The sequence below is a fragment of the Manacus candei genome, unplaced genomic scaffold, assembly GCF_025592945.1.
Source record: "Manacus candei isolate 608988 ecotype Guabito, Panama unplaced genomic scaffold, ASM2559294v1 h1tg000050l, whole genome shotgun sequence".
Taxonomy (NCBI): domain Eukaryota; kingdom Metazoa; phylum Chordata; class Aves; order Passeriformes; family Pipridae; genus Manacus; species Manacus candei.
The window spans coordinates 6,699,074-6,722,802 of NW_026138098.1; the positions used below are offsets into that span (position 1 = coordinate 6,699,074).

The following is a 23,729-nucleotide window of genomic DNA, read 5'->3' on the forward strand; positions in this document are numbered from 1 at the left end:
GGCAGGGAGGTGAGATTTGTCTGCTGAATCCCAGAATCACTGAGGTTTGGAAGAGCCCTCCCAGCACATTCAGTCCAATCTGTGCTCAATCCCCACCTTGTCACCCAGCCCAGAGCACTGAGTGCCACGTCCAGTCCTTCCTTGGACACCTCCAGGGATGGGGATTCCACCACCTCCCTGGGCAGCCCCTTCCAATGCCTGAACACCCTTTCCCGAAATAAATTTTTCCTGAGAATCAGGAAGAATCATCATCAAGGCCTGACAACAGTCATGCTTTAACAGGAACTTCTGATGTCTCTTGGAAGGAACTTTGCCCTTCCAACCATCCAGCCCCACCCATCCCAGCCCCCACACCTACAGGGTGATGCTCCATTCCCATCTGGCCATTCCACCCCCATCCTACAGGCTCCAAACCATCACCTGCTGAGCTCCTGCAGCAACATCGATCCTTCAATAAGTGAAGCCATGGATTGACTTAAACAGCATATTTATCCCTCTGCAAAGGAAAACATATTGATATCCCTGTCTCCTGCAACCCAACGGGGGAAAACAGCTTGTGTCACTTCCATTTGTAAACTCCAGTTATTGTATGAGCGTGCCAGGGGGAGCCTCACCAACCCCCCACTTTTCTGCTCATTTGCAATAAACAAAAATCCCTGGCTCTTCACAAACAACACCCTGCAAAGCACTAGGAGAGCTGCATTTATTTACCAAAGGGGCTGTGCTCAGGCAGGACAATGGTATGAAAGGGTCAGAATTACCAGCCTTGCCCATAAATAACGCATTTTATGTTTTATTTATATAATGGAAGTGTTAAACAACCCCAAACTGGGTTAAATTTTCTCTTGATTTGGGTTGATAACAAGAAAAAGCACCAAAGAACCATAAACTTAATAAGCAAAACAAAAACTTTGTGAAGACTGTGATTAAAGTCAAGCATTCCCAGACCTAATAAAGCATTTGGCTCTGCAATGCTTGAACACTCCACAAATAAAGAGGGGTTTGATGGCTTTTCAGGGACATGAAGAGGGTCCTGCAGTGCTATTGTTGTTTCCCAAACAGGGAGCCCCAGCACACGCATGTTAAATACAAGATAATCCAATTTGAGAAGCCCAAACCTGATTATTTGTATATGCAAATGGGCTTCCAATCAAAGCTTGTGCTCAGGAAATACAGAAGGCTGGAGGTCCTGGGTCCTGTATTTCAGAACTGCTAAAAAACGTAAGACAGTAGAACCCAAATTCAATACAAAGTAACCTCACTTAATTCAGAGATTTGTAATGTCTGAAATCTAAACTGAAATTACCCAGAAAACTGTGCCTGTATGTAGGTGTGTATTTGCATATAAATCCTAATGCTGATAATTGCTACAAGAGACACTGGCTCGGTTCTGTAAAGGTTCCTGGGGTTAAAAGAAAGAAAGGACACTGACAGGGAGGATCAAAGTTTTAATCTACTGAGGACATCCCACGTGACATCCTTGTCTCTAACCTGGACATGGATTTGAAAGATGGACCACTCAGCGGGTAGGGAATTGTCTGGAAGGTCACATGCAGAGTTGTGGTCAATGGCTCAATGTCCAAGTGGAGCCCAGTGAGGAGTGGTGTCCTCAGGGGTTGGGATTGGGACTGGAGCTGTTTGACATCTGTGTCTGTGACAGGGACAGTGGGATTGATGGACCTTTGGTCAGTTTGCCAATGACACCAAGCTGGGTGGTGCAGTCACATGCTTGAGGGAAGGGATGGGGCATCCAAAGGAATGTGGAGAGGCTGGAGAGGTGGGGCTGTGCCAAGTTCATGAAGGTCCTACAGCTGGGTCAGGGCAATCCCATCACAGGCTGGAAGGAGAATGGCTGGAGAACAGCCCTGGGGAGAAGGACTTGGGGGTGTTGGTGTATGCCCCATCCCTGGAAGTGTTCAAGGCCAGGTTGAAGCAACCTGGTCTAGTGGAAGGCGTCCCTGCCCATGGCAGGGGTTGAACAAGATGAACTTTAGTGTTCCTTCCAAGCCAAACCATTCCATGATTCTGTGAAAACCTTCTCAAACACACCAACAGGAACACACCCTTTGCAAGTAATCACTGCTGGTGAAGCTCTTGAGAGCCAGCAATGTCAAACTACAAGAACACCCCTTCAAGCACTTAAACCAATATTAACAACAATAAAAGCACAGAATATCAGGTACCAGAAGGTGACAGCTTTTATCTAACAGGTGCCACCAAGGGGTCCTGCCAATGCTTCCTCACCCCTAATTCAGCAGTCACCGACCTTGCAGGGATGTGCAGGTGCCACAGGGGCACATCTGACTGAGGACCAAACCAGCCCTGACCTCACCCACATGGCTGAGAGCACAATGCAGGAGATAAAAACATTAATCCTTTCTTTGCAAAAATATCAATCCTTTCTTTGAAAAGTATCAATCCTTTCTTTGAAAAAACATCAATCCTTTCTCTGAAAAACATCCAGCCGCTGCCTTCCACCCAAACCCACCAAATCCAGCAGACACAAAACAAGCCATCATTCCAAGGTGGGCAAAGTCCACAGTTCTCCTCAGATACACAAACCACTAAGTACATAAATTCATGGTTTGCAGTTTGTGAGATAATAATAGAGCTTCCTTTCCTTACAGAAAATAACACCTTATAGTAGCTGGAGCTGCAGCTGGTAAATTATGCATATTTCCCTCCACAGACTCAGTGCTCATTCCTTTATCTCTGGAACTACAGATCCATTGAGGAAACAATTATATCATTACTGATAACTGTGCAAGGCAGACTCGTCGTACGAGCGGCTCCCGAAATGAATCCAACGCAGAGCCGGCAGAACCCTTATTAACTGCTCCGTTTGTACCACTTAACAAAGCCATTTGCTCACAGGGTTTTTATTAATCTCCACCTTAAGTGTAAAGACTACACAGCAAATATTTCAAGTGCCACCATAACCCTTGGAGAGGCAGGTTCTGGTTGTGGCTGGAGGACTCATGGTGCCGTCCTGCAGGGATGGCCCCACCCCACACGTGTCCTGCACGAGCTCTGAGGCCACACGGCCTGGGATGTTACTGGACTGGCACAACCACAGCAACCAGAAATGAGATTTTGAGAAAGATGGGAAGGAATTCTTGACTCAGAGGGGGGTGAGGCCCTGGCACAGGCTGCCCAGAGAAGCTGTGGCTGCCCCATCCCTGGAAGTGTCCCAGGCCAGGTTGGAGGGGCTTGGAGCAACCTGGGATAGTGAGAGGTGTCCCTGCCTGTGGCAGGGGGTGGGACTGGGTGGGCTTTAAGGTCCCTTCAAACCCAAACCCTTCCAGGATTCTATGATTTAGAAAGGTGGTTGGGGGTCTTTGTGCTCCTCCCTGCATTTCTCCCTCCCAGTGGAGCTCAGGGAGTGCTGAAGAGGCAGACAGTGCTGCACACACTGCAGCAGGAAGAGCTGGATCCACCTGAGGATACCCTGTACAAACAGGCTGGTGTTTGCATATATTATCCAGGCAGAAGAAAACCTTCCCTTCTCCATGCTACTTCCAGACCTCAGACATGGCACCAGGCTGGGAATGTCCTGCTTCTGCCCAGTACATCCCCCTGACCCACTGCCAGGTACAGTCTTGTGTTATGCGTGTAATAAAATGTTTGTGCATGTTTAAATAACATTGTTGGGAAATATTTTAAAATATTGAAATCTTTTAAACATACATAAAAAAGGAGGGGCTGTTGCTCCCCTGCCCAGAACATCTCCCTCACCATCATACTTTTCCTTAAACCCCACTTTCTCCTGTCTGGGAACACAGCTTGACGCTTCCCCATGTCGTGCTGGGAGGATGCAGCGGGTTTTATGGATAATTAATACAAATAAATAATATAATTAATATAAATAAATAAAAAACAGGGTTTCCCCACAGCAGCTTCACTCCCCCAGCTGAGCACTGGAGATCCTGGCAGGAGGAGGCAGCTGATAGACATGGCTTTGCTAAAACACCAAAATATGGACCCATTCGAGTGGTTCAACATGTTTCAGTGCAGAACAATATTCACTGCTAATTAATCAGGTTGGCAAATGAGCCCAAACAGCAACAATCTCTTCCAGCACACTCTGAATCTCAACAGTGATGGCAAAACACAACATCCCATGTGCTGCTCAGCTGCAAAATAAAAAGCACTTTATGGGGCAGAGACCACGTAAAGAGGAGGAAGAAACAAATGACAGTGAGCCATTTATTCTAATTCTCAATTTAAGAATATATTTAGAGGTTGAAACATCAGTAGCATTTTACTTCTCAACCTCTTCTCTGAAACAACTGCTATGTTACTACTGCAGTGACAAAACAGAGATTCAGCTCTACAGAAATGCATGTCCTGCTCTTTTCCAAGTGTAACCGTTCTTTTCCAAGTATAAATCTTATAACTTACAGAATCCCTGAATATTTATACAGAAAATATACATAATAGTATAAATATATTTATAAGTATATAACTCTTAGTCCTATTAATGATTTATGCAGATCAATGGAATTTATTTCACACTATCCCTGTGCATAACTGAGCCTTAATGAGCTGACTGATCAATTCCTCCCCTCTACTGCCAGCGGTCTACAGAGACCACACCGAACTCTTACAATGAGCAGCCAACAGAACTGTGCATGGGCTGTGCCAGAGAATCATGGAATCATTCAGGTTGTCAGCAATTTCTTGTTTGAAAAATAAACTGTGCAGTTGGGGAGTGGCTGGTCCCTTCGTTCCAGAGGTCAACAACAGGCTATGGAACAACCTGTTACAACCTCCTGTAATTACACATAGTCTTTTCCTTCTTTCGGAGTAATTTTAGAGGATGAAATGCACTTTGCCATCAAGGTTCAGCTCAAACAGGAGATTTTTAGTTGAATGGAAGGAAACCTTTACTCTAGAGAATGGCTTGTGCTTCTCTGGGAGATGCATTAAGGGAAAAACACCAAGTAACAGACAAGTGTTTAATTATTTACATGCTACTGACCTGGTACCAGCTGAGGTGCCAACACCAGTGTGGGCAGTGGCCTGGAGGCAGCAGCTGGCCTGGCTACAGCCAGAGCTACTTGGTTGGTCATCAGCAGAGGTTTCTCAGCTCCTTGGAACAGCCTGGACTCCTCAGGATGTATCCAGGCTGAATCCAGAGCAAATGCATTGTTCAAGTATATCTGTCCAACAGGGAGAAATGAAAAATGTTACCGCTTGAGATAAAAAATTCAGTTAATAAAACTGAGACTAAAGTGCCTTTAACTCAGTATTATAACAGGTGGTGTCTCACCTGGGGGCAAATCTGCCAAACTAGATGGATTTCTGGTCCCTCACTGTTGAGGCTGAGCTTAAGTGACTATTTAAAAATTAATTGGCTTTTAACATGAATCATCAGCTGATGCAGCATCACAAAGAGAAAAGAATCACTGAAGGAAACAGTGTCCCGGACACAGCCACAGCCACTCCAGAGAGACCCATCAGCACCTCAGGGAATGCAGCCACCTTCCGAACTGGGGACATGAGGTGAGGGAAGGGATGGGATGAAGGCACAGAGCTGCATTTTCAGCATTCAGATGGTAAATGGTCAGGTGAAGGTAACTGAGGGTGGGATGAGGACACAGGACTACGAGTGACTGGGTACTGGGGACATGGCAGAACTCATAAGTGACACGGCTGCTGCCAGAGCTGGACCTCGGCATCGCTCTGGGGTAAATAGGGGAAAAAACAGGAAGAAAGGGAAAACTCCCATAATCACATCCCATTTTAAAAATAAGACACTCTCTTCAATAGAGTAAAGACTAATATTGGAGATATTCTAGTTTTTTTAAGCTTCAGAAAAGCAAAGCTGCGTGAGCGTTGCTCCGTCAACCCTCCCTCCCAACATTCCTCCTCCACAGGGTTTTCCTGACAAACCACTGACCTCTCACACTCTATCACAATCCACTAAACCCATAACATTCCTCAGCTTCCGTACTTTATGTGCTTCAGCCTTAAAACCACTTCAACATCCAAGATCAGACTTACTTTGCAGTTGGGCAGCCTTTTATCGATCCAGCTTTTCCCAGTGTGAGGCGGAACTGAAGCCGTGAACACAGGGGGGAAAACAGGGACAAATTCCATGCTCGAAGAAGGTGAAAATCCTATGACTGGAGAATGAGCTCCAAATATCCACTTTGGAGGGGGAAAAAAAAACAGGAGGAAGAGTTAACAAGAGGATTTTATCCCGAGTAAACTGCTGCTTTTCATGACTTCCTAATTATGTTACAGAAGAGCACTGAGATTTTCAAGCACATTCCTCCAGTCCAACAAGAATCTGTGGTTCTTTGGGCATCCCACGGTGAGCAGCACATGGCACTGGCATCATAAACTGCTTTAGGAAGCCACAAACCAGTAGCCTGGAGCACAGCAGCACTGGTAATGGCTGCAGTGGGTTTGCTCTGATCAGACTGAACCTCACGCACAAAACCAAACATCGCTAGAAAGTGCTTTGAAAACGAGTCTGGAGAACCAAAGGAAATGGCAGAAACGTATTTTTTCTCAACTTAAATTCTCTTGGCAAGTGGGTTCCCACAGCAAAACCACCTCTGCGGATTAGTCAAGTGGTCTCACGCTGGGGAATAATTGATGTTCCCGTTTCATTAGACCCAGCACCGACTATTTTCTCCCGAACCACAAGAGACGCTCGAGCTCGAAACGGCTGGAAATCATCACACGAAATCGCGCGGACACCACAGCGCTCACATCCCAGGTTTATTTTTACCTCTGCGTGGTGAAAAACATAAAGACGATGCAAAACTACAGCACAGCTCCGGCACCTGCACTGTGACAGGGAGAGCACCCGGCCGAGAGGCTATTGCTGCTGCTGCTCACGGCAGCAATTAATAATTCAAATATTCATCAGGGGAAGCACTGGCGCGACACACCGGTTCCAGTGACACGGCTCAAAACTTTCGTCTTTATAAATATTCAAAGAACGCAGAGCGGCGATGCTGCCCCGGCTGCCGGAGCATCCCTCGCGTTCCCGCCGGATCTGCGGGAAGCGCATCCCCAGCCGGCGGGGAGGGGAGCCGGAGCCCAGCCCCGCCGAAGGGACCCCCAGCCCTGCCGAAGGGACCCCCAGCCCTGCCGAAGGGACCCCCAGCCCCTCTCCCAGCCCTTCTCCTCCCGGGGAAAACCCTGCCGTAGGTTTCTAGAGCCGCTGGAAGCGTCGCGATCCTCCACACTTGGAGGCGCGACCGGAGACCGAGCCCGGGGGGTGCAGAGCCCAGGGAGGGGGACTGTAGAGCCCAGGGGGGGCACCGCCGGGGGAAGGAGGATGCCGAGCTCGGGGAAGGGCGATGCCGAGCCCGGGGTGTCCCCGCCGTCCCGCGGGGTCCGTCCCGCCGCGTCCCCTCGGCGGGGGGGGGGTCCCGGTGGCGGGGCTGGCGCCGGGCACGGGCACGGCCCCGGGACAGCTGTGCCCCCCGGGGGTCGCGGGGCCGCTCCGCCCTTACCTGCCCCTGGAGCAGCGGCTCGGTGGTCGCGGGCAGCAGCGGCAGCAGCGGCTCTGCGGGGCCGCGCCAGCCCCGCAGCACGGCGGGGGCGGGGGGCGGCAGAAGCAGCGGCGGGGGCGGGGGGGGACCCCCGGCGTTGGCAGCGCCCACCCGGAGCAGCCCCGCGGCCGCGGGCAGCATCCAGGCCCAGGGGGGCGCGGGGGGCTCCGCGGGCGGCGGCCACAGCAGAGGCGGCGGGCGGGGGGCGGCGGCGGCCGGGAGCATCCCGCATGGCACGGGGGCAGCGGGAGCGGCTCCGCTCGGCTCCGGCACCGGCTCCGCTCCGGCACCGCCGCCGAGTGAACTCCGAGCGGCGGGAGCCGCGGGCAGGCTCCGCCCGGCGCGGGGGGGGCGCGGAGCGGGGCGGGGGCGCCGGAGCCGCCCCGGGGAAGGGAGAGAGGGAGGGGGCGCCGGGACCGGCCCCCGGCACAGCCCCCCCGGGAGCGCGGACGCTGCCGTGTGCCGTGGGGGAATAAAAGGGGCTTTTCGGCCACTTCTCCAGCGCCCGGGGGATCGGGGGGAGAGGCGGAGGGGGATGCGTGGGGATGGGAGAGACAGCTGGGCTGAGCACGGCCCCTCCGACAGCACCCCCGACACCCCAACACTCCCAACCTCCCAGAGCCCCCCACCATGCCCAAAACCTTCTCAATTTCCCCAATCCCCCCGACCTCCCCAAAACCTCACCGAACCCCCAACCTTCCCCAATTCCCCAACACCCTCGACCCCCCAAACCTCTCCGGCCCCTCCCAAGCAGCCCCAAACCCCCGACCTGCCCGACCCCCTCCAGTCGCTCTACCTTTCTCAGCCCGCGAATGTGCCACGGCAGCCGCAGCAGCAGGAGGAGGCTCAGATATCCCACAGCTGCCCCCTCAAACATGACCCTTCTGTCTGCAGTGGAAATAACCTGAATTTAAACTAAAAGAGGGGAGAACTGTCTTAGATATTGGGAAGGAATTCTTCCATGTGAGGCTGGGGAGGCCCTGGCACAGGTTGACCAGAGAAGCTGTGGCTGCCCCATCCTTCGAAGTGTCCAAGGCCAGGTTGGATGGGGCTTGGAGAACCTGGTCTAATGGAGGGTGTCCCTGCCTATGGCAGGGGGTGGAACTGGATGATCTTTAAGATCCCTTCTAACCAAACCAGCATAGAATTCTAAGGATTTTCCGGCATACAGAAGCCTGGTACCACTGCTACCACCAGAGAGCAGATCCCTTCTCCAACCCAGCTCGGGTGATCCTGGGCTAAGCCACCCCAGCAGGACAAGCAAGGTGTTCTTTACAACCTGTGGGCTTGCTTCTCCTGCCTTCTCCTCCACGCTGGGAAATAAAGCAGCTGAACAAACCCCTGCGAGCTGTTGACAGCATCCCAGCTTCCAGGCACTCCTGCAAAAATTAAAGGAATGAATACCAGTGAAATGAGCCTGAGATCACACCAAGTGTTTCAGCTTCACAGTTTAAAATCATTGCAGAGGAACTGGATCTCCTATGGCAGAGAACAACCTGAGTAAAGGTAATACTCAAAAAGGTTTGAAACCAAATTCGACGATCTGTGGCTGAACACTGAATCAGGGAAATACATTGCTCATAATTACCCTCAGAGAGACACTGAAATACTGATCTGAGTAAGGTACAAAGTGACAGGAGTCAGATGGACAGAGGATCACTGCTGAATATTTTAGTGTGTTTGTAAAACTCAACCACATTCTGGGAATAGTAACCGAGCAAGAGAAACAGAAATGCAATGACAATATCAACAACAAAAACCAAAAAACAAAAATGTTTGTTTCCTCTGAAATGCAGAGGTCCTCAAGTAGTTGGGTTTAAATGCAATAGGGGAAAAAGGCACCTGAGACAGTTCAGTCTCACCCCTGGTGCACACCTTAAGCACTTGGATACTGCAAAGAGCACTTTAGAAAGACAAAAAGCCAATTTAGCCCTGAAATAAAAGGTTCAGACCCATCATCTTCATTTCTGAAAAATGCATCTAAGCACTCAAACAAGACATGCCTTTCATTTATATCTAAATTACAGATATTTTTTCCTGAGGACATTCTTAGCCACTGTTATTAATGACAGGGTTGTCTTTGTGACACAATATCAGGTAATGACCAAACTTTCTGTTGTTAATGCACTGACTATTTCAAAGTACAGGTGCCATAAATCAGCAGCCATCCATAGGGATCCATTTGATTTGGTTGATGAACACAAACAGAGCAGATCCCAGGCCACATTCCAAAGGCATTGTGTAGAACACCCCAAGTGTTTCTGGAGCCATGAACATTTGAAGCTGCCTGTAGGTGATAGCACTGACCAGAATCCCAGCACAGCTACACGCTTAGCAAATCCCTAATGAATAAATTCCTCCCTGTTTCCATGTGTGATCTGAGCTCAGAGTCCCAGGGAAGGAGCAAGGACAGGGAATCTCCTCCCCGATCACAGGGATCTAGTGCTAGGTGAGAAAGCAAACGTAAGCACAGAGAGCTCGTTCATTTGAGGCACCAATCCCCCCTTTCCCTCCCTCCCTCTCGGCAGGACAGCAATCAGGACCCTGTCCCAGGAGCTCTCATTCCTCCTCCAGCAGAGCTGTCAAACCCCGGGCAAACAAACGAGCCTGTGAGGTGATTGTTCTACTTCCTCACACCAGCACAGACCAATAGTCTGTCCCTCGGGTTAATCCTTATCTGCTGCTTCACTCATTTGTTTCCAGCAGTGGTGAAGAGCAGCTACTTCAGAAATGCATCAAATAAACCCACTGTGCCCCTAAATGTGCAACACCACATGACAAAGGGAAATGAGCCTCTGAGTCTGCTCGCGATCGGCTCCTGGAGCAGGAGAATTGATTGTCCTGTGTCTTTAATTCCAGACAGATGCTTTTTATTCTCTCACAAAGCTCGCTGGAAGCTCTGACAAATTCCCCGGTTTTGGAAATTGTGGCTGGATAGAGGGATTAACCCCCGGTGCCTAAACCAGTGTGGATCCCATGGGATTTCACAGCTGCTGGACGTGCGTGTGGTGGATGGGGGAGCAGCTTCCACTGCTCCTTGGAGCACAAGTCAACCCTCCAGTGAGCGGAGTACCCAAGGGAAACACATCAAATTGAAAATCCTGACATGAAATGACCTCGTTTCTGTTCCTGTCGTGTGAAATACCCAATCTCTGATTTGATTTTTGCTGAATTCCATTGATTTCCATGAGCCTGTTTCAACCCCATTAAAGATATCAAAGAAATAAGAGGCAAATGAAGAGTAGCTTCAGTGCAATAAAAATCACTGCAGGAAAACCTGTGTGACACCTGACTTCAGCCTTCCCTAGAGCCCTTTTTCAGGTTCTGTGGAGAGTGGGAACTGCCTTGGAACACCTGGCTCCCTGAGAGACTTCCCAGTCTTTCTGGCAGGACATGACCCATGGCAAACTGGGTGAAGAAAAGGACAGAGCATCGTTCCCCCTGTAAAATTCCCTCTGTAAAATATCAGTTTCCTTTCCATTATATTCCATTGAATTTGTTTTCTGATTTCTTCTTCACTATTCACAAGCTGGTTTTATACAAAGATAGAGTTATTGATACCAATACTTCAACCTCTTGTTTAGGAAGGGAAAACAAATGAGGAATTGCTGCCCTTCCATTCACAGTCAACTGAAAGCAGGAACAAGAGGGCACAGGCAAACACAGAATCCCAGACTGGTTTGGGTTGGAAGGAACTTAAAGTTCATCCAGTTCAACCCCCTGCCATGGGCAGGGACACCTTCCACTATCCCAGATTGCTCCAAGCCCCATCCAACCTGGCCTTGGACACTTCCAGGGATAGGGCAGCCACAGCTTCTCTGAGCAACCTGTGCCAAGGCTGCTGGGACAGCTAAATTCATTCACTCAAATCCCAAATTTCTTCTCATCCTGTTGGATTCAGAAGTCAAACCAACCTCTCTTCTTTAAAAACAGCACAACTGCTGCACAGATCCAGGGAAAAGCTCTGCAGGGTTTGCATACAGGAAGATCACTTCAGATGGCTAAGAAACAGAAAATGTTCAAACCACGAGAAATAAAAAAAAAAAAAAAAGGCATCTTTTGTGTGTGCAGGCTCGAGACTGAGAGGCTGCAAACATTTTCTTTGTGAATTGCAGAACAAAGAGCACAGTCATTTCAGGTAAGGTTTGCTTTTTAAGGTTTTGCTTTTTTGGGAGTCATTCCCAGTTCCACTCCATGGTAGCAGAAGGATAAAAGAAACACAGGATAAAGATATCTACCTCTGACTCCCCTTTCTGCCAGAGCACTTCTGAGAGCATGCTTTGCTCTCACTTTGATATGGGCATCCATTTAAAAGACTCCAAAAAAGTTTCCATGCTAAATCTGGGGGTGAGCAGTCTGTAGAGGCAGCAACTCATCTCCCCTCTGCATAGAGGAAGAAGGGTGAGGGTGGATAGAACCATCCTCAGTACACCTGGAATTCACAAAATACAGTCAGTGATGCCCTCACACATCATGTGCCAGGTAGTGAAATTTGGGAAGGGAGCTGCTCTGTCGGGTCGGGGAACAGACACAAGGGAGGTGGGCACCTCCCTCCAGCCCAGCATTGCTGATGGGACATTGGCACAGGTTGCCCAGAGAAGCTGTGGCTGCCCCATCCCTGGAAGTGTTCAAGGCCAGGTTGGACAGGACTTGGAGCAACCTGGGATAGTGGAAGGTGTCCTTGCCCATGGCAGGGGTTTGGACTGGAGGGGCTTTAAGGTCCATTCCAACACAAACCATTCTGGGATTCCATGAAGTGTCTGACGTGGTGCTGGCCCAATGCTCCAGAAGAGCCCTTGAGGCTTTCCCTGGGGGCCACCACATCTCCTTTGCATGGGAGACACTCCTGGGAGGCCTTGCTGACCGTTAGCAGAAAGTGACAAATTTCCTTATTCCCTTCTGACCTTCAGAGCCAATGGGTTGTCTGGAGCAATCTGTGCATCACCAAGGAGACCTATTGCAGAAACACAACATTCTGAGTTAGATCTGAAACTTCTTAGTCCTCTAAAATACAAAGATGTGAAGCATCAAGGGTTTGAGGAGAAGATGCTGGTTTGCAGCTGGTACAGCCCAGCAGGGAATCAGAAGAGGGGTTTAATGTTTAAGTTTTTAGGGGATGCTTTCCCGATTTACATTCTTCAGCCATCACTGAAAGCCTGGAGACCTGGTCCTCTGCATCACCTCTCATCTCATAAGCATTCCAGGTACCTCAGGAAGAAACTTTGAGCATTGCAGGTTCTCAGTGAAGTCAGATCAATGAGTTCACTCAAAATAACTAGTCTGGAAATTAACTGTTTCATGAATTTCAGCAAATACTTATGTGAGAAGCTCCAAACATCCTGCTAGTCAAACCTCCTTCTGCTCAAACAGCCCTGGAATCCAAAACAACAACAACAACAGATGGTGTCATCTCATATCTACCTACTGCTCTGAAGGGACACTTGATGGATAGTCAGTGAAGCCCCTCATAGGCAGACTCACAGTAGGGTTTAGAGTAGAAAGATCCAACTTTTTTTGTGCTAGTTTATCAATAAAGAGCAGTGATCACATCAACACACTCCACAGCACCAGCAGGGCAGGCAGAAGGTGCCACAGTCCAGCAAAAATGCCTGTCACATACTCAGCAACTTGGGTTTTCACTCTCAAAAGCAAGTTACATTTCATCCTGGAGGGACAAAAAATTCTCCCTACTGTAGGGAGTCAGGATTGCCATGTCCAGTCATTCCTTAGACACCTCCAGGGATGGGGACTCCACCACCTCCCTGTGCAGCTCCTTCCAATGCCTGAACACCCTTTCCAGGAAGAAATTCCTCCTGATGTCCAGCCTGAACCTCCCTGGCACAACTTGAGGCCACTTCCCCTTGTCCTGTCCCTTATTCCCCTGGAGCAGAGCCCAATCCCCCCCGGCTCCCCCCTCCTGTCAGGGAGTTGTAGGGAGTGAGAAGGTCCCCCTCGAGCCTCCTTTTCCCCAGGCTGAGCCCCCCCAGCTCCTCAGCTGCTCCTGGTGCTCCAGACCCTTCCCCAGCTCCGTTCCCTTCCCTGGACACACTCCAGCCCCTCAATGTCCTTCTGACACCAGAATTCCAGACACAGCCTTACCAGTGCCAGCACAGAACCCTCACTAGACAAGGATGAGGCTCTCACACTGCTGTGAAACCTCACAGGGATGTTCTGGATGCTGAGTGGGAATGTTGGAAAGGTGCTGCATCCACCCACACACCCCTGCCATACACAACACAAACCAAACCAGCCAGTGAGGAGCCAGCAGAGCTCCCTGCCAGGGACACACCTCTCCTGAGGCACCAGTTTCCATCAGCCCACTCCATGTGCACAGGGGCTCACGAGGGTTCCTGCACCAGAGCTGAGTGGGCTGAAAATACATCAGGGCAGGGAGGGGAGTCGTGGGCGCTTGAGTCTCACACTGGGGGAAAATCACAACTACCTCTGCTTTTTATACATTTTTTCACCATAAAAATATGTTTTTGGCTTCTTAATTAGGTGTTTTTACCTCCTCACATTAACACAGCTTTGTCAGAGCCAATTGCAAGTTTTAAACTTCACTTTATCAGTGAAGCAATTACACTTTTATGGGATTTATCCTCTTTGCAGTAACTTTAATACACTTTTGTTACTTAATTATTTCCCTTCCCAGATTATTGCTCTTAAGTAAAATCCCCATTATTCTGGATTCAGCGGTGGAGACAGTGGCCCAAATCACGCACTTCCCTTCAAACCCATTTGGGGAACCAAATGTGGGAATATCAGTGTCAAGCTACAAAAAACGTACCGAGAACTAATTATTTCATCTGGAAACCTTCCGATTTAATTTCCCCGGCACTAAATCCCCGGTGTCTCTCCGCAGCCACTCAGCTGGAACGGGGTCTGCTCCACTCCCGCAGGAGCCTTTCCAGGACAGTGCTCTCCCGCTCCCTCCTCGCTGCAGCCACTTTTCCTTGCCGCCTAATTACCCATTTCAGGGATGATTTTCCCTCGCAGTTGGAGCTGTTCGCTGAGGCCATTTATTCCACCTCCAGTCCTCCTGTAGCCCAGGGTTGGAGTAGGGCTGGGTGCTGCGTTTTGCTTCCTCCCGTGCCTGAGCTTTCCCTGCGCTCACAGAGGGGCTGGAGAGGGAGGCAGGGTCACCTCCAGTGACACAGCCACCCCCCGTGCGACCAGCTTGGGGCTGGAGAAAAAGCACCGGCTTTTCATCCACAGAAAGTGCTAAGACAGTCATTTAGGAATTAGGACACAAAACCCTCCTAAAAACAAATGCTTGCATCAAAATCCCTCCCCCAAGCTGGGATGCGCTGCTGTGAGGAGAAGAGGAGCCTGGGGTCTACCAGAAACTTCTGGGACTCGGATGTCTCTGGCAAAGAACAAATCCCAGTCCAAGCCTCTCCAGTGAGTGCTCAGCTCCCAGATCGTACATGGGGAGCAAACACCACCACAGTGTGGGGCACACACCAGTTATATCTCACTGTTTGGTTTTGGGGGTAGAACTCGGTCCTGCTGCCTTCGGTAGCCCCGAAGCAGTTGTGCTCTGTTCCCTGAAGGGATCAGAGCATGCCCCGGAGGCATCGGAGCCTCCCCCAGCTCTCGGGGCTGCAGCTCAAAGCAACAACTCAACACTCTCAGCAGCCGCCGGAGCTTCCCCGCCTCCGACCAGGAACCCCAGGGAGCAGGAGGGAGAGAAGGAGATGCTCAGGAGGCCCCGACTCGTCTCCTGGATCCAGTTCCCAGCCCTGGTGCGGGAATGGGTGAGGCAGGCAGTGATGGATGCCCCTGGGAACTGCACACTGAGAGCACAGGACAACTGCTGCTTTCAGCCCCGTCCCTTAGGGCAGGTGCTGCTGGTTCCTCACATCAGGATCCATCCCTGCAGGGCTCTCACCCACCCAGACCGAGCTGGGCAGAAGGGGTGCCTCCCCCTTTTCCGTGGGGAGCACGAGCTCCCTGTGCCAGCACAGGAGGTGGTCACTGTGCCAGGACAGGGGGCAGCACAGCCAAGGGACAGAGCTGAGCGCGGCCAGGCCGGCTGTGGATGGGGAAGAGCTGTTCCTTAGGGCTCACCAGCACCTTCTTACATTTCCGAGGGAGAGAGAGAATTATCCTCTTACTGATCAGGCCTTTCCTCACAGGCTGCGAATGGCACGGACTGAGCTGTGACTGCCAGCCTTTAGTTAGGGCAGAAAACACGATAAAAGGCAGTTTTCTGGTGACATAAGAAACTCGTTGCTCAGAAGGAATTTAGACTAAACACTGCAAAACTTGTTAAATCATCTTCTAAAGAGCCAAGCATGGATTCCCTGTTTGAAGATGCCACTGGTGCTCCTGGCAGGCTGTGGAGAGTCATTTGCAGATGTGGGCACAACTGGACAGCCCAGGTTAGGGAGAGAAATGGCTCAACCATGGCTGGAATTCAGCCATGAGAAAAAGATTTCAGCCTGGAGCAGAGAAGGCTCCAGGGAGACCTTGGAGCCCCTTCCAGTGCCCAAAGGGGCTCCAAGAGAGCTGGAAAGGGACTTTGGACAACAGCCTGGAGGGACAGGACAAGAGGGAATGGCTTCTCACTGCCACAGGGCAGGGTTAGATGGGCTATTGGTAAGGAATTCTTGGCTGTGAGGGTGGTGAGGCCCTGGCACAGGTTGCCCAGAGAAGCTGTGGCTTCCCCATCTCTGGAAGTGTCCAAGGCCAGGTTGGATGGGGCTTGGAGCAACCTGGGCTAGTGGAAGGTGTCCCTGCCCATAGCAGGAGGTGCAATGAGATGGCCTTTAGTATCCTTTCCAACCCAAATCATTCTGTGATTCTCCAATTTCTAAACAACTTTAAAAAATCAGCTAATGCAGTTTTTTGGACAAAAAACACATCCACCCTTAAAAAAAAAACAAAACACTGTTACTGCTGAGTAAAAACCTGACTGACTTTGTAAAAGAGAGGAATTCTACAGACCCCTCAAACACTGCAAATTTAAGACAGTTTTACAATAAAAAAACAAACCTCAAAAAAACCCCAAAAAGAAAACCACCAACCACAACACCCTGCATTGGCTTGCTGGTCTTGTGCTTTCCTTCTCCCAAGAGTTGAGGAAAGTTCCTGCTTTGGGCTTGGGCTTTAAGGGAGACTAATAATGATTGAGATCCTCCCTTCTTATTAGACAATTCCTCTGCTCTGTGTAATTTAAAAATAGCCTGAGCAACTGCTGGTAGCACTATTCTACTAGAGAAAGTAAAAAACACCCTGAGTTTCTTTTTAGGATATTTTTTGATCAGATGAAAATTGAAAGAAAAAGAAATGGTTTAATGCTCAGTTGACAAGCAAAATCCTAAAGAGAAAAGGGAATCAGTCGCAGAGGGTCCTGCTGGCAGATGACAATTACATCTGCCACAGGAATTCTTGGGAATGGAGTTGTGTGGGTCTCCTGTGATGCTCATAAAAGTGTGTAGGGAGGTCACTGGGGTCATCACTCTTTTGTGTGCTCTTTTGGGGTTTGGTTTGGGTTTTTTTCTTGGTTTATTTAAGTCCTTCTTGAGCTTCTCACAGGGTTTTTTAGAGAGAATTCAATATACTGATGGCCTGTGAGACCATGAAGGGTGTGGGCATGAAGAGGAGCTGAAATGCATTCTCCTGTAAATTCCTATGGAAAAACAGCCCAAACAAAAATACTTCTAAGTGATACATCCAACCCTTTCATCAACACAGCCAGCAGACCATGAGAGCTTTATGCCATTCCTGGAGAAATATTTATCACTCAGATAATGACACAATTAACTTTGTGGCTTCCTCTCCCATTAAAAATCCCCCAGATTTATGGGAGTGAGCCAGCAGAACTCCAAAGGTTTCTCCTCAGGTGAGGCAAGGGGGATGTTTCCAGTGACAGCTCCACTGCCGTGGGGGCTGTTTGGTCTGGACTAAATGAAGCAGCTCTTTCACTAACAAATTAAAAGCAAAGAGAAGCACCACTGGTGGATGAACATCATCTCCCAGTCATGTCCAGCAGAGCCAGCACCATCCTGGAGCTGGAGGCTTCCAGCCAAGAGCTTGGCCAGGGGTTTGTCCTGGTCCCACTGCCCAGGTTGACACTCATGACCTCAAGATTCAGAAGCCTCACTGAGGCCCCCAGTGAGGAGAGAGGTGGTGGCACCTCTCCATCCATGGGGACACAGCACAGGTGTCTGTCCTGCAAGTGATGCAACTCTCACATCTGAGCAGGTCCTGCATGTTTGAGCACTCTGAACTGGGAGATATTAAATATCACAATACTTCAAAAGTTCAGTTACCTATATCTTTTAAAGATTTCTCAAAACACCAGAACTCTTTGACACTCCTCTGAAGCCCCTCTAATTGTTGCTGTAACTCTTCTGTCACTTTCTTACTTCACTATAAATCTGTCAATTATGTTTCCTTTAGTACAAGCAGGAAAGCTGCCCCGCCCCTGATCCATGAGCAATGCCCCTTCCAGACCATCTTTTATCCTGAATTCCAACAGCCCAGTCCAGACCACAGCCCAGCTCCCACTGCATCTCTGAAGCCTTGCTTTATTTTCACCTCTCCTTATTCCACATTATACCCCTTAAAAAACACAGAAAGTCTTATGAGTATGGACAAACAAATGATGAAAGGTATTTTAACTACTCTTTTTCCATTCTCTAGGACTTCTACAGACACCCAAACATTTAAGCGCAACTGGGTTTGATTCCCCAAATCTGAGACTTTACCAGGGAGGGACAGGTGGTTTTTTTAACTATAAGTGAAGCTCCAACTGCTCCTGAGCAGGATGAGGGCCCGGGGGGTGATGCTGCACTGCTGGGAGTGTGCAGGGCTTTGTGCAAGAACTGAGAGTGCTTGTGCAGAAACAGGAGAGAAAACCTCCAACACATCAGACAATAAGAACATCCCATCGATCCTGTGACAGGGAAATGTGGCATCTCATGCAGCTCCTCTCAAAAAATGCACTATTAATGCATTATCAAACCTTCAGTTTGTTCAGTGTCTGTAGCACAAACTGCCAGGAGCGCAGAACATTTCATGCTTTCATCTCCCAGAAATAATTTGACAGTGCTTGAAGATTTGATCGCTCTGATTACATTATTATTGTTTGTTGAATACCAATAAAAGCTTTAAAAAAAGCCCAACCCAGCACTCTTTTCATTGCTTGATTGTAGCAGCAAGATGTACTGTGATGGGCCACTAAAAGGAGAGGAGGAATTTTTCTTTTCCCATGGGATGAGGCTAAGCAGGAGGAATTCCCACCATCTGTCTGAGCCCCTAGAGCTCCACTGCTAGCCCCCTGATGGGACCAGACACGGGACCAGAGTCTGTTCATGGAGCAAGAGCTGAGGTATCTCTTGATGGTTATTGAGTGATGGAGTATCCCACAGCATCAGCCTTGGGCTTTACACCAGTGGACTCTTCTCCTCCAAACTTACAGGATCATGGAATGGTTTGGGTTGCAAGGGACCTTAAAGCACATCCAGTCCCAGCCCCTGCCATGGGCAGGGACACCTTCCACTAGACCAGGTTGCTCCAAGCCCCATCCAACCTGGCCTTGGACACTTCCAGGGATGGAGAAGCCACAGCTTCTCTGGGCAACCTATGCCAGAGCCTCACTACCCTCACAGCCAAGAATTCCTTCCCAATATTCCATCTAATCCTGCCCTGTGGCAGTGGGAAGCCATTCCCTCTTGTCCTGTCCCTCCAGGTTGTTGTCCAAAGTCCCTCTCCAGCTCTCCTGAAGCCCCTTTGGGCACTGGAAGGGGCTCTGAGTTCTCCCTGAAGCTTGGATCTGCTCCAGTCCCTAGACTTGCAATCTGCTGAATCAAAGCACTCAGAAAAATTTACATTTATATAGTTCGTGGCTAAAAATTATCCAGTGTCCATGAACAGAGCAAGCTGCATGAAGCCACAGCCTGTCCTCTGCATTCTGATATTCATCAGAAACCAGGAACATCTGCTCCAGCCAGTCATAAAATCAGGGAATCTTTAAGGCTGGAAAAGACCTGTAAGATCAAGTCTAACCATCAACCAGCACCATGGTCCCCACAACACCAGTCCCCCCCCCCGACAGTCCCTGACAGCCACATTTGGTTCATTGTTGAGCCAGTCAGGGGCACAAGCAGTAGGATCATCTCATTATTTCCTTCCTCGTAGCATTAATTTCCCTCCTTAATCCAAACACAGCTTTCTGCAGTTATTAAAGCAGTTTTAATCCAATAAAACATAAACAGCATGGATCAAAGGATATCCCAGAGGCACAGGATGGGAACTGCTCCTATAAAGTTCAGCCCCATAAAATGCAAAGCTTGTTACTGCATAAGAGGCAACCCAAAGGTGGGAGCTGTGCAAGATGCGTGTGTCACTCTGTTCCCTGTGCCAGAGCCCCATCCATCCAATTAAAGTGTCTGACTAATCACCAGTTAGCATATTTCAATTAATTTAATTAGCACGTAATAACATTGCATCACACACACATAATGCTATAACTTGGGTTCAGATTAAACTCTAAATTACTGCAGAACACATCTAGTCCTACATGAAATGCAAGTAAAAGCTGCTTTTCTCCCTTTCCTTCTGAGCTCCTTTCAGGAACAGGCATAGGCAGAGGTCTGGAAATCTGAATTCATTAAGTGAATTTATGGGATTCATGAAATCCAGAGATGTTGATTAATCTAAGACTGTTCATGTGCTTCTTGAATCATTAAGGGCAGATGCCAGTGCTTGAAATTGGACATGACAACACTCCCAGGCTGGTTGGCTTGGCCCTACCTGGCTCATCCCACTGACGTGATCAGATCAGATTCAAGCCCAGTGGTTCATCCATCAGCTATCAGAAAGGGTAACCAAATCAAAGGTTGCCATTTCTGACACTCCCCCTGCTATTTCTGACTTTTTTTCCCCACACATAAGCAGTTTATCTGGAGCCCATCACCCAGTCCCAGCCTCCCAGTGCTCAGAGAAAACTGGGAATCACTTCCTTGATCTCAGTGAGGTGCCTCCAGCCAGGCCTTCTACTGCCAGACGTTCACTTGCATGTCACACCACCCTCTTTAAAATTCTGCTTTGCTCTACTGAAGGCATGAAAATCTAAAGATCCCTTTCTAAGCAGCAATACTGCCCCAAGGGGAAGGGTCCCTTGTGCTCTCAGGGATGTTTCCTTGACAGCATCACTCCTGTGAGTGTGGGGATGAGGAACTGGCCTCAGTACAAGCCAGGTCTGGTGAATGGGCAGGGGGAAAAAAAAAAGTCATAAAATGCAGGGATGGGAAGGGAGTAAAGTGACAGAGAAATGGAGAGTTGCAGCAGGTGGAGGCTGGAATAATGTTGTGTTCTTCAATTCTACTGGAGGTTACCCAGTTTTCTTTATTCTCTACTCTGGTGTCTGTGCCCAGGGTGCAGCAAGGCCAGTTCTGACCCAGAGCACCCTCAGGGCAGCGAGCAAGGATGAGCTGCCTGTTCTCCCCAAACTCCTGACTGGGTCTCTCTAGGCTGCTACAGACACCGTCACCCCTGTTCCCTGTTGGGAGAGCTCTAATCGCAGCCAAAACACCTCCAGGTACCTGCTGAGCTTCCCTGCTCAGGAACATCTCCACTTACTGGTCACGTCCAAGGCTTTGCACTCCCTGGAGCAACAGCAAATGTTACACTTAAGGGAAGGCTTTTCTAACTCATTAATTAGTTTGTTCCACTGACTGAGACTCTCTGGAAAGTCTCTAGAGAAATGTTTTACAATGAGGGTGGTGAGGCCCTGGCACAGGTTGCCCAGAGAAGCCATGGCTTCCCTATCCCTGGAAGTGTCCAAGGCCAGGTTGCACAGAGCTTGGAGCAACCTGGTCTAGTGGAAGGTTTCTCTGCCCATGGCAGAGGAGGGAAAGAGATGGCCTTTAAGGTCCCTTTCAACCCAATTCTGTCTGTGATTCTGTGAAACATCACGTTTTCACTGATCTCATCAGAAACTTTGAGCCCCACCAAATATCCCCCCAATGAACAGCTCCTGCAAGACAGGAGAACATGACTTTCCTTCCTTTTCATGCAGTTGTGAAGGATTTGAAGGATTAAATCACTAAAGCATCCAAGTGATGTATCTCACTGAAAACAGTGAAATATGATTTAATAACATCTTTATCAATAAAAAGGAAAGTGTACATTATCTATCCTGAATGGACCCCCTGCTTTCTAATTTTAAAAAATTAATTTTAAAGAGAAATTCCAGCTCAGTCAAATAAAACCTGCTTCCCTTTGAATTTCTTTTCTGATCTGTGTATGACAATATTCCTGCTGAAAGTGGCCTCGTCAGAGGTTGCACTGCACCAGCTGGAAAGCCACACCATAAAAATCATGTCAGAATCTCTGAGTATCCCAGCTAATGAAAGGACAAATAAAATACCAGCATTATTTCCAACCTTTGAAAATTCCCTTTCTGAGGAGTCCTTTTAAGTGCTAATTAATCAAATCAGTGATATTTTGCTGGGGTCAGTGACTCATTTCTGCTGCACTCACTGACTACAGAAGTCTGAAACACAAAACTAAAGAGATCATATTTCTTCCATAGATGGTCAAGCTGTGTTTGCAGAGGGATCCACATTATCTCCAGTCAAATACATTCTGAATCACTTTTTTCTCCCCCTCTCTCCTTTTCATAGCAGTACAGAATTAGGGAGACGACATTACAAGGAATATTTCCATTAACCATCCAACCAACCCTTGACCTGTGCAGATGAGCATCACCAGGTTCCCCCTTCCCTCTTGTAGCCAAACCAAGGAGACCCTGAACATTCCCAACCAGGTTCATCTGGGAATTCAGCCATGTTCTTCATGCAGGACCAAGGCTTGGATTTGTGGAAGGTACAGCTGAATTCAAGGCTGGGAGCAGAAATTGGCTTCCTGCCCAGATGGAAGACAGGGATTAGATGTAACCTCACTCCAACCACCCCCTACCACCCTGGTACCCTCCCAGCAGGGCTTTGCAAATGTGTATCCAGAAAGTCGTATGAAGAAAGTAATGTTAAGAAAGGGCAGAGGGAGAACTGATGGAAGATCATGGAATAACAGAATAGTTTGGGTTGGAAGAGACCTTAAATCTCATCCAGTCCCAGCCCCTGCCATGGGTTGCTCCAAGACCAGGTTGCTCCAAGCCTCATCCAAGCTGGCCTTGCCACAGCTTCTCTGGGCAACCTGTGCCAGGGCCTCATCGCCCTCACAGGGAAGGATTTCCTCCAAAATTCCAATCTAGTCCTACCCTCCTTCAGCTTAAAGCCATTCCCCTGGTCCTGTCCCATCACCATGAAGGATAAGAAAGAGAAAGAAGGATGAGTAAAACACAGGGTCACAAAATAAGTGAGAACAGACAACAGAAAAAAAATGAAAGAAAGAGAACAAAGAAACACAGTAACAGAAAAACAAATTTTAAACCATCTTGCAAATGAACATTTCTTACACAGTGAAACTGAGGTTGGGCAGAACTGGATTGTTCCAAGTGAACTTTCGAAGTCAGCTGCATTTCTGCACAGAATAGGTGAATCACAGAATATCTGAGTTGAAAGGGACTCACAAGGATCACTGAGATCAATTCCTGAGCACAGGCAGCTCTGGAAAAGCTCAGAACCCCACAACTGAACTTGGAGGAGGAGAAAACCCAGCAGTTATGATCGCAACACATGATATGAATTTATATATAGAAAATCTTTCTAGGTATAAACATCTCCCTATCCTGAAACTGCACATGCTCCTGCCCAACACCAACCAATTTAATTTATCATATTCCTAAGGAACCACCCTCAGACATCACCCTAATGCAACTGAACATTGGGAAAATTTGTCTTCATCAACAACATAGAATATGCAGATCTTTCAGACCCTCAGTTGGAAGAAAACCTCTGTGTAATCTCAATGCCAATCTCAATGCCACAGAAACACAATTTAGGAGTTGACATTATGAGTTATTACAGGCTATTAGATGAGGGTTTTTTTATTTCTTTTCTTAACTAATGCCTGTCCTCTGAATAAAAATTATATGCAGCAATTTCTACCTGCACTTGTACAAGGATAATCTAAAATTTGTCATGAAACAAAAAAGTTGGTGGTCCAAAATCCCAAATGAATGCATTTACCACCACTCCTGTTATCTCCATTTTTCACCCCACGGGAAGTGATTGAATGCCTTTGGTACCTGTGCCCATTTCCCATCTCATTCCTCTGCAGCTTTGCACAATCAATATTTGG

At 48.6% G+C, this 23,729-nt stretch overlaps 1 protein-coding gene and 1 long non-coding RNA gene across 2 annotated transcripts in view; one reads left to right on the top strand and one right to left on the bottom strand.

Annotated features, from left to right (window-relative positions):
- Positions 1–7,794, bottom strand: part of TCERG1L (transcription elongation regulator 1 like) — a 60,652-nt gene extending 52,858 nt beyond the window's left edge. The window contains exons 1-3 of the mRNA XM_051801162.1: positions 7,476–7,794; positions 6,007–6,153; positions 4,982–5,162 (exon numbers count right to left, since the gene is read on the bottom strand). Coding sequence (XP_051657122.1) covers positions 4,982–5,162; positions 6,007–6,153; positions 7,476–7,739 — 592 coding nt within the window. The 5' untranslated portion in view covers positions 7,740–7,794. The remainder of the gene's footprint in view (positions 1–4,981; positions 5,163–6,006; positions 6,154–7,475) is intronic.
- An 8,347-nt stretch (positions 7,795–16,141) lies between these two features.
- The window catches only part of LOC127477217 (uncharacterized), a 94,097-nt gene continuing 86,509 nt past the window's right edge, over positions 16,142–23,729 (top strand). The window contains exon 1 of the long non-coding RNA XR_007906892.1: positions 16,142–16,209. This is a non-coding gene — a long non-coding RNA (uncharacterized LOC127477217). The remainder of the gene's footprint in view (positions 16,210–23,729) is intronic.